This window comes from Phaseolus vulgaris, chromosome 11 (genome assembly GCF_000499845.2).
Source record: "Phaseolus vulgaris cultivar G19833 chromosome 11, P. vulgaris v2.0, whole genome shotgun sequence".
Classification (NCBI taxonomy): domain Eukaryota; kingdom Viridiplantae; phylum Streptophyta; class Magnoliopsida; order Fabales; family Fabaceae; genus Phaseolus; species Phaseolus vulgaris.
The window spans coordinates 25671708-25685351 of NC_023749.2; the positions used below are offsets into that span (position 1 = coordinate 25671708).

Here is a 13644-nt window from a genome sequence, read left to right on the forward strand (position 1 = left end):
ATGGCGGTGGAGGTACAACAGGCAAACCTGATCCCTGACGTCGACCTCACCTTCACGAAGGCCGACCTCCGGGATGTCGTACCTCACGATAATGATCCGGTGGTGATTTCACTGGTTACAGCCGAGAGAAGGGTGCACCGCGTCCTCGTGGACCAAGGAAGTTCAGCCGACGTAATGTTCTTGACAACCTTCAACCGGTTACAGTTGTCCACAGACCAGTTGAGGCCCTACACCGAATGTTTGTATGGTTTTGCAGGGGACGAGGTGGAGGTTTGTGGGCACATAGAGTTGAGGACAACGTTCACGGATGGCGCGTCTTCATGCACTGCAAGCATCAGGTACCTCGTTGTTAACGCTCCTTCTGCCTATAACATATTGTTGGGGAGACCAGCTTTAAACAGGTTAGGAGCACTCCCCTCCACAAGGCATATGAAGGTGAAACTGCCTTCCCTTGAGGGGGCAGTGATCACCATCAAATCTTACTAGGAGGAGGCGAAGAGGTGCTATGAAATTAGCCTCAAGACAAAGAGAGGAGTGTTTTCTGTTACTACCATGCCACCAAGGGAAGACGGAGTGACCCGCGAAGAGATCGCTCGAGAAAACCGACCCGAGCCCGCAAGAGGTGTGGTGGAGAAGGAGATCGGTGGAAAGATGTTCAAACTGGGGCAGCCCTTGAGCAAGGAGTCACAGGATCAGGTGGCTGAGGTCATAGCACGACCCCTGGGAGAAAAGTAACTTAGAATAGTTGGGATATGCAGAGGGAAAAGACATAGATGGTTTAAAGGACAAATATATCAAATTTTTTTAAAGAAACTGTTTTTAGCAGAGTGAAAATGGAAGGTAGCTACATAGAGTGATAGTAGTGGAAGAAAGCTTGGAATCTAAATAGCAGAATTGGAGAAACTTAAAGAATGGTCTTAAGATGAAAGAGAAGTGTAGGTGGTTGGTTAAGGAGTATTGGTTTAATGAAATAAGTTATTGGTGAGGTCGCGGCAAAGATATAATATTTTGATGATATAGTCGAATGGAAAAGAATCTTACTATAAAAAGTATCATAGGTTATTCTTTGAACTAACCAGAGATGGTTTTGTAGACATAGGTAGTTAATACAGTAAGTAGTTTTTTTAGGATGTGAAACTGTTCTGCAGGTTTTTTGTGAGCTTTTTGTGTGTTCTAAGGTGTTCAAGAACTAAAGGTTTTATTTTTCTTAACTGATATATATGGATCGGGACACTCTTCAACTATCTCATTTTTAATTTTAATTTTATTAATTTTTTGTGAAAAAAAAAGTAGTTAATACAGAAATTGGCATATATCAAACTAAAAAATGCCAAAATAAAATTGTTTGATGCAGGCACTTAGGAGAAAAGAATCGGGAGGCTAGCAAGAATAATCGTAGTATAAATATTTTATATAAAACTTTATTTATATGAATTTATTTATATATTATTTAATTTATTAAAGTATTTTTTATATTTACTTTATTTTTATTTTATTAGGTATTAAATCTTTTTATATTATAATATTAAAATTTAATTTAATTTAATTATTTTTTTATATTTTTATTGTTAAAAAATAATATCAATTATTATAACAAAATAAATCAATCTAAATAAATATTAAAAAAAAATTGAAAAGTAAGAGGTCAATCCTCAAACTCATCCTATAACACCAATTATTATTTTTAACCCACACAACCGTAATAATTCAGCTCACCATCCTACTTTTAACGGACCAAAATGGGTCAATCCATTTTGGCACCTCTATTAATCAGAATACTAACAACGATGGAAAATGAAAAAGAGAATTGTTGATCTTATATCCATTCACAAATAGCACCCAAGGCTTTACTTTTTGCAAAAGTTATGTAAGCTTTACTTTTTGCAATAGTTATGCAATTTACTTTTTGCAAAAGTTATGCAGCAGTGTATGATATAGGGTGAATGTACTGTTAACAATGTGTTGGTTCTATTTATGGCAAACTTTTGTGTGGTCTTGCTTGTAACAATTTAATGTTATTTTCTTAATATCAATTGATAAAAAAAAGTATTGTACATGTGTTGATGAACCCAACACATGCAGGGAAGAAAACGTGAAAGAGAAATGAATGGAGCATTGGATTGGAGAATTCTCGTGCATGCTTGGGTTAATGCAAAATTCATCGTCATATATATTAAAGATTTCTTATTGAGACGAAAATTCCCAATTTGGATTGAACAACGTTACACTACAAGCACCTAAGAATTTTCAAAATCTATGGCAAAAGTAAAACAAAGAGAGACATAGTATTAGAACTTCTAATTATTTAATTAACTTTTGATCTTGCAAGTTTATCATATAAGATAAGACTTTTACTAAAATGTATTTATTTCTAGAAAAAAAATTCTTTTTTTACCCTTTTTTCTTCTATTTATTTTTTTTATTATACTTGGAATATTGTTTCCTATTTTCTCTCTCTTTCTTTCAAGGTTAAACACTTAAACAAATATTTTATTACTCGTTCATCGTATGTATTTTGTTAATCTAGTATTTGAAAGCCTTGTTGTCAGGTTAGGTTGGATATCAAATAATAACTTATGAGATGAGACATCTTCAAGAACAAAAATCAAAAATAAAAATACAAGCAAATTTGTTATTATTTGGTATGAACTTTGTATTGAATTATATTTTTCCTTGTTTTTTTCTTTTTTAATTTTTTTTCACTTGATTCTTTTTTGGTGTAATCTCATATTTTTTATTTTTTGAAATATTTTTTTCTCTATTTTATGTATGAAAAAAATTATCTAATTGCTCAAGAGAGGGTGAAAAATTTGTTTAACTTAATAAGTAAATGGTTACAATTTATCAGTTTCAATCGAGGAAACTAGAAGATTAAACAAGGAGTAAGGATAATTGAGAATTATATAAAGTACATTTGGTAATTCTGCATAGAGTTAGTGAGAAGCTTATGGTGATTGAGAAGGGATGGTGAGATTATATGTATGGTAAAAGAGGAAAATTATAATAAAGATTAAGTGTAAAAAATTAAGATTATCTTGGAGAGATAAGTGGCTATTTTCCATTGGAGTTTATCAACATAATGAAGAATTATCCATCTTCTTAGTGACCTTTTTTTCTTCCATACTCCTAAGTCTTTTTCACTCCAACTTTTATTTTCAATTATTTTTGTTCTTATGTTATTTTGTTCTTCATGATTTCGCCTATGTTCTTTAGAATTTATTGAGTTATTGTTGTTGTTCTTTGTTTGTTTCATTCTAATCTTCTCATAGATGCTAAGACATCTTTATGTTTAAATCAATCTTAAACTCCAAACAAAATTTAAGGAATTTGTTTTCTAAATACCTCAAAAGTCGATTCATAGGAGGAAGTTACAACTTAAAGACAAAGAATGTGATAATTAGTCAAGATGTGATATTTGATAAGAAGGCTTGTTGGATTTGGCAAGAAAGATTGGCAAAAAGAGTAGACAAGTAGAAATTTCAATAACTATCTTGCATAATAATTTGGCACCTAAAATGAGGAATTAACCCAACACACCAAGTTCCTCACCCTTATCCAGTTCTTCAAGCTCAACTTTTTCATCTATAAACTCCACTTCTCCAAAATTAAGGAGGAGTTTGAGAGATATTTATGCAAGGTGCAGTTATTGTTTTGTGAAACTGAACAACTTTAAAAATATTAAACTAGAGATTCACAAGTCAAATTATTAACTTGATAATATTTTCATGAAAGCTTTGCATAGACAAAAGTTTCAGAAAATAAGAGAAGCTTTTAAGAGTCAAGAATAACACCGAAGGATGTTGAATAATGTGTTGTAATAAGTGCTCAATGAGGATTGAATACTTATTGAAGGCCTTTTAAGAGTATTTAGTAGTACTCGTGTATTGAAGGCCTTTTTTTATTTGTAACTCTTAGAATACTACTATATCTACAAGTTATTTTTTAGTTTTTCAAATATCTTTGAATATGCAATAGAATGTAACCACAGCAAAAGGAAAGGGAATAATCAAAATAAAAATCATAAATAATTTTCTTCTTATTCTAATTTTTTCTATACAATTTGTAGAAATTAAAGTCCTTAAGAGTTAGATACCAACAATCCATTATCTTACGATTGTTGAAGATCCATCCAATATGTTGAATTACTATATCATAAACCTCATAATAATACCAAGACATATCGAAGATGACTTATAGTTGGTTATAACATAAAAATATTTATCAAGACATCTAACTCGTATAAACTTTGCCCAACTATTATTAGAGTGAATAAAGTCCCATGTTAACTTAAGAATAGTAGTGTGGTTAACATGTTTCCATCTAGCGGGATAAACTCTATAACTGATTTAACTGTGATGAGCTTTCTTTAGTTAATGTCCTAAAATCAAACAAAAATCCTCAACAAAGTTTACAACTCACCGAGAAGGGTAATTAGCCAAAAATATATCTAAAATTGATACAAAATTATACTTAACTAAGTTGAAAACTTGAACCTACCTCATAATGGAAAGAAGCCTTCCCTTCTATTCAACCAACTTCACATGAATGTTATCCTTCATATCCATGAAGAATTTAGACTGTGGTGTATCTTTAAACAAAGGACCCAACTATTTAAGAGGAATGAAACCTGCCAGCCACAAACTCTACTAGGGCAAGATCCAAAGACTTAAAGAAAAATGGAACTCAACATGGACTATCAAAGGGACATTCTTACATTTCTTAGACCTTAATCTAGTTATTAAAAATTAGAATAGTATTTCATTTCTTGTAAAATAAATTGGACCTACAAAATTAGGTCAAGTGGTGTAGATTTTAGGCTTGTATTTGCCTTCAATTAGACTAGGATTAGGGTTTTTAATTCTAACTGGGGTTTAATTGAGCTCAATTTTGGCCTATCTTAAACCTTAGGTTGGTCACATGAGACCTTGCACGCCTAGGTAAACACATAGTTCACATTGTCGTCACACTTTTCATGTGACTAGCTTTGGCGCCTAGTTTTATATTCAAATCTCCCACCGTTTTGCTAGTAATTTGGTCTGACCCTTAACCTATAAATGAAGGTGTTTGGCTCATTAAAATTCAGATCAAATATAATTGAGTTATGCTGCTAAAATTTCTAATCAAACTCTCCTTGTCATCTCTCTCTAGGGTAACCTTGTTTGATATCTCTCATTTTCTCCAAATGATTAGGCCTAACCTATCACCCTCCATACACCTCACGACACTCCAAGGCTCCGAGAGTTCTTTGCAGCTCCTCCTTGACCTTCATTCTTTATTGCTTTCGCCAATCCATTCTATATTTGAAGAACCAAGTCAATCCATGGAGGTTTCAAGCTATCATTTGGTATAAGAGCTAGCTTACAATTCAAAGCTAAGTGTTCTTAAATTTTTATTGTGTTTGTGTTGTTAGTTGTTGAATTCCTTGTTGTTCATTATATTTACTTCATGTCTTGAATTTGTTTCATCGATTACATTGTGTTTTTAATTATTTGTTTGGTTCAATTTTACCTATTCTTCTTGAACCACCCATATCTTGAATTTAGTAACCTCTTTTGAGTAAATCGTGAAACTTTTGTGTATTTTGCTTTAAGTCTCTTTTAATTGTTCGATTAATTCATTGTTGTTTTAGTCATTTTAATTTCTGAATCCAATTCTACAAATCTAAAGCAACACTTTTACAAAATTTGGCTTATGAATCCTTATGAATCGGGTCATGAATCTTTAAGCCACAGTTTTGTGAGAATGACCTTTAAACAAATAATAAATCACATTAAAAAAGTGTGGCCTAAAATGTTGCCTAAAATTATGATAAAAGGTGTTGCCTAAATGTTGGCAAAAAAAAGTGTGGTCAATTCTACAAATCTACAAATCTAAAGCAACAATTATAAAGTTACTCCTAGAGTGGGAATTTTCTTTCCTTCTACTAGTAAACTTTAGCTCAAACATTGTAGTGATTCTGATTTAGTTGGTTATTGATATTAAGAAATCTATATACGGGTTCTATGTATGCCTTGGTTCTTCTCTTATATTATGGAAATTTAAGATGTAATTCATAGTTTCGTGAAGTTCTTCTCTGAGAATGAGTATGGTGCTCTGGCTAGTGGCACTTGTGAAATTCAACGACTCACATATTTGCTTCATGACTTTGGTATTTCTCTTAAAACATGACTTTGTTAGTGTCACAATTAAATAATTGTGGCCTAAAATGTAAATGTAATACATAGAAATTTTTTGCGTAAATTTATGATAAAATATGTTGCCTAAACATTGGGAAAAAAATAGGGTCTATTCTACCAGTCTAAAGCAACTATTTTAGAGTTGCTCCTGGACTGGGAATGTTCTTATCTTCTACTACTAAACTTTAGCTCAAAGCTTTTAGTATTTCGATTGGGCTGGTTGTATTGATACTAATAAATTTATATATGGATTCTCTATATGCCTTGGTTCTTCTCTTGTATCATGGAAATTTAATAAGCAACTCATAGTTTCGTGAAGTTCTTTTGAGGCCGAGTATGGTGCTCTTGCTAGTGGCACTTGTGAGATTAAATAATTAGTAGTGGCAATGCGAGCTGGCACGCCTTGTATAGGTCCGCTCCATGTTTAGCCCGCAAAACATGGGTCGAGTTCACCCACCCCGCGTAAGGAGTGCGAGCTCATTTCACTGGCCTGCCCTGCATAAGAGGTAACCCGCGGGCCTGCAATCCAACCTGCATAAGAAAAAAAAAATCAAAAATTAAAATTTCATTAATTGTACAAAACCTTATTCCTATTACTAAAAAATTAAAATTTTATCCGTGTTTCAATTCATTCAATTAAGATAAAACTATAAATTCAAGTATGAGGGTTGTTAGAAGATTTGATTAAAAATGTTCTTGTCGGTTGATTGGGTTGCCGGTTGACTTCAGGTTGAATAATTGTTCCCGCCGGTTGACTTGGGTTGTCTTTATGCGTGGCTTGTCCTCACGAGCTAGGGCACCTTCGTTCTGCTCCGTCTAGGAGTACCTGAAAGGAAGTGAACAAAGGGGCGCCCTCGCGGCCGTTTGCACTCCGACGATCAAGTCAGCTAGCGAGAAACATCAAAGGTGACACACCTCCGTATCGAACACCGTGACTAGATGCTCTAGAGGTGGTCGAAAATACTGAGTAACTAATACTGTGTTGCCCTAATTGTTTGTGCGTACAGTGGGTGCGCCGCGAAACAACTAGGGTTTATGTGTGTGTAGAACTACGAGAATTAGGTTAAAACTCGACCCCCTTTCAAATGTCTCAAGGCCCCTTTTTATACACCTTCTACATTTAAAGCGCGTTAAAGCGCATTGAAAGCGTATAAAAATGTGCCTTGAAACATTTGATACGTAAAACGCGTACCTTATCAAACTTTCACTAAAACATTGATGAACACGTGCTTATTGCCACGTGTTCTTTTGACTTGATCGTTATTCTACGCAGAGGGCCTCGCAGTGCCGTAACCCAACTTAGGTTTATTCCATTGTGTGAGTCCTCTATCCTTGAAGTGCATCTGGCGCGTGGGGTGACTTTCTGGGTGCCAACTCATGCCCCTCAACCCCTAGTTACTCGCCCTGGGAGTGTATCTACCTTCCTCTCGCACCATGCACCTAGTTCACCCATGGGCATGACCCTCTCATGGGTCGTATCTATCCCGGGGGTCTCCCTGAGGTGGCGTGGGTACTTCACGAGCCAGGTTACTCCCTACTGGTACTAAAACTATGGCCTTGAAGCCACCTTTCTCTTCTCTTTGTTATTGCTTTGGGCCATGCCTTAACCTGGCGACCCCTTATCTGGCGACGCCTTATCTTGGCGACGCCTAACCTGGCGACGCCTTATCTTGGTGACACCCACACCTGGCGGCGCCTACCTTGGCGACGCCTCATGCGGTCAATTCATTGACTTTCTTCCTTGGGTTCCTCGAGGGGCCCCACCATACGTTGACTTTGACTTTGACTTTGAATTTGACTTTGGTCAACGCCCTGGGACGGGATGGTACACAAGCCCCCCAGTCTTGAGTTGATACTTGTTTTCAGCAAAAAGACTAAGGCATCTACCTATTATCCGCGTGGCACTCTAATGACGTGGCGTTTCCTGAGTGGCTGACGTGACATTCCCTTGAGCGGCTGACGTGACATTCCCTTGAGCAGTGGACGTGACACTTCCTGAGCATCTGACGACGTAACATTCTCTGAGCGGGAAAAGTGACGCTTTGGGTTATGCTCTGATCTCTTGACGCGTGGCTCCATCTTACGGCCAGCGCTTGGGGCTTCTTGCACTTCAAGTTAACGCTTAATCCCTCGACACGTGGCTTAATCGCACGGTCCCGATCTATCGCCTCTTGCTCTTCAGTCGTAACGTTTAAGTCTTCGAAATCCCGCGCTCCAACTACTGTTTCATTTGCTCTTCTCATTCCCTCTATTGTTCATCTTCTCAAGCTTCCTCTGCGATCTTTGCTCTCTTCTTCGCACTTCCGATCAAACAAAATACTCAAAGGTGTGATCTTTCTCTTTTGACGGCTCTTCCCTTTAACTCTTGTGCTGATATAACTGCCTGGGCCTGTTTATTTCTGTTGCATTCGTGCTCTTCTTCCCCATTTCTTTGTCCCCCTTTTCTGAACTTCTTGCGTGGGTAGGGGATTCCTAGGGTTTCGTCCCATTTGCTTCTTCAAAACTCCTTCACTAAGCCTTTGCTTTTTTCTTCCTTCTTCAGCTTCTTTATCAATCTATGGCGCGTACAAAAACAACGCCCAATCCTCCCCCACAGGTCGATTATAAGGCTCAGTACTCTTGGGCCTCAGATGAGCTCCTGGCTGAGTGCACTAGCATAACCACCATAGAAGACGTGGTGAAGCACCAAGGTGACCCACATCTATACAACTTTAACGCCTTTTGTAGCACCCACGACTCACACATCTCTGTTCGCCATGGCACCCCTGGGGAGCCAGTCTGTGTGGACAACCAGCTTAACGGCAGGAAACCCTTTTTCTTTATGTACCAAGCGGTTTTCAAGCGCGTTGGTGTACGCCTGCCTTTCATATCCTTTGAGAGGGAGTTACTCACCAAGATCAACACAGCCCCCGCCCAGCTACACCCCAACGGCTGGGCCTTCGTCAGGGCCTTTCAAATACTATGTGGGCACCTAGGCGTCCCACCTTCAGTGGACGTTTTCCTTCATTTCTTTGAAGTGAAGAAGTAGGGGAAGAGCCTCTGGGTAAGTTTCTTTGGAATCGCCGGAAGGATCCTCCTAACCCTCTTCCAGAACTCCTTCAAAGGCTGGAAAGGCCTTTTTTTCAGGGTGTGTGCGAACAAACGCAACCCCACGGCTCTTGATGGGTTCCCCCTGTATTGGACGGAAAAGCCCAAACTGGTCAAACCCAAATCTTTAGACGAGCTATCTTCCTCTGACAGGGGGGTGTGCGAGGCCTTGGCTGGCCTGAAGATTGCCTTCAGCTCGCCGAAACTCATAGCTTGTGAGTTCAATGCACACACCCTTTCTTCATACTTTGGTAGGGAAAATCGCCCTTTGCTTGCCTTATCTTTGTTTATTTTTTAATCGTGCTTTCTTTGATTCATGCATGCAATGCTTGTCTGCTTTAATTTCTATACTTGCTGTTGATCTGAGGATTTGCCTGAGTGGTAGAGTTGACGTCCTGTACTTCGAATTTCTGCGTATTGCCATATGCATTTGGAGCTTCGTTCTTCATTGATATCAGTCCTAACCTCTGTTACCTGGTTTGTTTGGTGCAGCATCAGTGATGGACCCCACAACGCAAGTTGAACTGGCTAGGTCCTTGAAGGCTCGTCTTGACGCGAAGTCTGCAAAGGGTGGCGCCTCCAGCACCTCCCCCATCGAGCCCAATCTGTTGCCACCATCTCCACTACCCCAAACTGCCGAAACGCCCAGCTCTCCCCGTTCCCTACAAACACCAAACTCTCCTCTCTCACTCCAAACACCCAAATCACCCCCTCCCATTGCTGTAGTCCCCCTGGCGATAGCCGACACTCCTCCTACAGCCCCTCTTGACAAAGGCAAGAGGGCGCTGACCATCTCCTCCGAGGATGAAGAATCGGATGTGGGACTTGCCTATAAGAGGAGGAGGGCAAATCGTGTTGTTTACTCGCGCTCCCCTTCGCCTCTGCATGGGGGTCTTTGATGAACAACCCTCCTAGTGCCACGTCCCCCTCGCCATCTCCCTCACCACTAACAGTCCAAGAAGAGGGGGTGGTGGAGTCTGTTCCTTTACCAATACCAACACCAACACCAACTCCAACACCAGCTCCAACACCAAATCCAACACCAACTCCGACCTCAGCCGCCCCAGCATCTGCCCTAGAGCTTATAGCGATTCCCCCTCCCATCATGCAGCTGATGAGGGGTTTCAATGAGAGGCGGTCGCCAGGGGAGTCTTCCGGAGTGCCACGGTCAGAAGGCATGCCTTACTATCTGGGGGCCTTCTTGGCCGTTGCACTTGAGTGGCGCGCCCAAGCAAAGTCCAAGACTGACGAGGCACGCACCCTCCAAACTCTCCGATAGGAGGTGGCTACCCTGAAGGAAGAAAAAGAGAGTCTGTGCCGCAGCTGGGCGTGCCAAGAGGAGGTCTATAAAGCCTCTTTGAGAAGTGCCCGAGAGGCCAATGCAGAAGCCTGCAAACGGCTCACTGAGCTCCTTGCACAGGTGGCGTCTCTTCAGTCCAAAATCGTTGCTCTTGAAGCGGCGATGCGAGCTTCCGAGGCACAACAGAAACGACTTGCCGATCAATGCGCTGCCCGGGAGCAATCGCTGAAGAAGACCGAGGGGGAGTTAGCTGAAAAGATGGAAAAGCTCAACCTTCTTCAAACTGAGCATGGTCAGTTCCAGACTGAATTGAACAGGCTCTAGGTGGAGAAGGAGGTTCTTGAAAAGCAGCTAGCCTCCGGGGATTCCGCGATCGAGGAGCTGGAGAGGGCCAAGAAAGGGCTTATTGCAGAGAGGGAGATTCAGGACTCCACCGTCAAAAAACTAGAGCAGGTCAGGGGGAAACTTATCGACGATATGGCCGATACCTTTGCAGTGGGTTTCAAGGAGGCCCTAGCTCAAGCCATTTTTGAAAACCTGGGGATTGACATCTCCAACTACAGCCCTTTCAGCCATATTGTTGATGGGAAGGTTATCCTCTTCGACCTTGTGGAGTGAACTTATGCATATCTTGAACCCCTTCACTATAATTTGGTATATACATTTGAATTTACCTATAACTCTGACAATTGGCTCTTGTTTAAATACTTATTCAACCTTTGTCTTTACATCCTTGTTTGCTTTAACTTCTCTTGCGCCCTTTATCTATTTCTGTCTTTTTTACTATATCGAATGTGTTTCCCTCGATACATCCCTTCATCGCTTCACCTTTAACTCTCTAGGTAGCACGTGACTTCTTCTCTTGTTTTTTCTTTCTAAGTCGAATCGCCTACCCTTCTCTTGGTTTCTTTGCCCAGAAACTGGATTTGGCCTTCGTATCTGCGAGGAGTCTTCCTCATGAAGGCGTCGCTTGCCCTGCCATCGCCCAAAAAGGCAAAGGAGGATTTAATTTCACGTACTTTAGGCGCTTACTACCAAAGGTCTCACTCTCACCTCTTTTCTGGCCCCGACATCGCTCAAGGGGGAGGAGGACTTATCTTTACCTGTACTGGGTGTCCACGCTCGGGGGGAGACCTGCTCTGGGTGTCCTCAGCGTATCTATGCACTTTGGACAAAAGTCGTGCCCTGGTGCCTACGCCTATGGAGAGGCCTATACAACAACACTGCATCATCAATGGAGTGTCTAAAACACCAGGGCAGTTTTAGCCCTTATCTCTTTACGTTTGGTGCCCACGCCTAAAGAGAGGCCTACTACAGTAGCGCCGTATCGTTCCTCAGGGTGTCTAAAGCACCAAACACCGAGGCTAGCTATTCATACATGAGGAGGGGGCATCCTGAAGGAATCCCTTAACCCCTGCTCAGGGACTAGATACCCGGATTTTAACTTACACTGACATCTGGTACCGGGGCTAGCTATTCATACTTGAGGAGGGGGCGTCCTAAAGGAATCCCTTAACCCCTGCTCAAGGACTAGGCATCCGGGTTTTAACTTACACTGACATCTGGTACCGGGGCTAGCTATTCATACTTAAGGAGGGGGCGTCCTGAAGGAATCCCTTAACCCCTGCTCAAGGACTAGGCGTCCGGGTTTTAACTTACACTCCACATACCTGTTATCTTGCTTTGCGTCTGACCTCCACCTCTTTATCTGGCGATGCCTGCTTCTGGCGACGCGTTATCTTGGCGACGCCTTATCTTGGCGACGCCTCATCTTGGCGACGCCTCATCTTTGTCTTTGTTCCTTTGATCTTTGATCTTTGATCTTACATGAAAGGGGGAAACTAAAGCAAGAATATCTTAAACTTTTCTTTTCTTTATTTGGGTGACCTCATTAAAAAACCCCCGGGAGGGAAAAAAAGTGTCCCCTTTACAAAATTTCAACTGAAATAAAACTTTAAATTCGTCGCATTCCAACTACGTGGGATGGGGCCTCCTTCTAAAGTCTCTAACTTATATGAACCATTCCCTTTGGCTTTAATTACTCTGAACGGTCCAGTCCACTTGGGAGACAACTTATTTTCCAACTCGTAAGGATGAGCCTTCCTCATGACCAGATCACCAATCTGAAATTGTCGCAGCTTCACCTTAGAGCTGTACTGACGCTCTACTATTCTCTTCACAGCCTCGGCTTTAATTCTCGCCTCTTCTCTAGCTTCGTCTATCAGATCCAGGTTCACCTTCCTTTCTTCATTGGACTCTTCTGCCACGAAACCTAGGAAACGAGGCGAGCTCTCGTGGATCTCTATTGGGATCATGGTGTCCGACCCATACACTAGGCTGAAAGGCGTCTCCATGGTGGAAGATTGAGGTGTGGTGTGGTAAGCCCATACAATTCTTGGTACTTCTTCTGCCCACGCCCATTTAGCCTTCTCTAATCTGCGCTTCAAACCTCTCAACAAAACTCTGTTTGCTGACTCGACCTGCCCATTCGTCTGGGGGTGTTCGACTGATGCAAACACCTGCTTGATTCCTACCTCTGTACATAGCTTCCCCAACTGTTGACTCGCGAACTGGGTGCCATTATCTGAAATGAGCCGGCTCGGCACCCCAAAACGACACACAATGTTCTTCCAAACAAAGTGTTGTACCTTGTGCGCAGTGATCTGTGCCACTGGTTCTGCCTCTATCCACTTAGTGAAGTATTCGATGGCAATAATTAAGTACTTCATCTGCCTTATCGCCAAAGGGAACGGACCTAGGATATCAATACCCCAAGTATGGAAAGGCCATGGGCTGTGTATGGATCTCAGCTCCTCTCGCGGCGCCTTGTGCCAATCAGCGTGCATCTGACACTGCTTGTAACGCTGGGCGTATCGAACGCACTCTTCTCTTACCGTCGGTCAGTAAAAACCCACACGTACTACTTTGGATGCCAAGGATCTTCCTCCCACGTGGCTCCCACAAATACCTTCGTGGAGTTCAGCCATTATCCTGGTGCATTCGTCGCCGCTTACGCACATCAAGATAGGGTGCGTAAATCCATGTATGAATAATATCCCATTCACTAAGGTGTACCTTGCG

At 41.0% G+C, this 13644-nt stretch overlaps 1 protein-coding gene across 1 annotated transcript; it reads left to right on the forward strand.

Annotated features, from left to right (window-relative positions):
• On the forward strand, positions 1-486 carry LOC137838070 (uncharacterized). The gene has a single exon (XM_068647295.1). The coding sequence runs from the start codon at positions 1-3 to the stop codon at positions 484-486; it is 486 nt and encodes a 161-aa protein (XP_068503396.1).
• Positions 487-13644: the final 13158 nt, after the last annotated feature.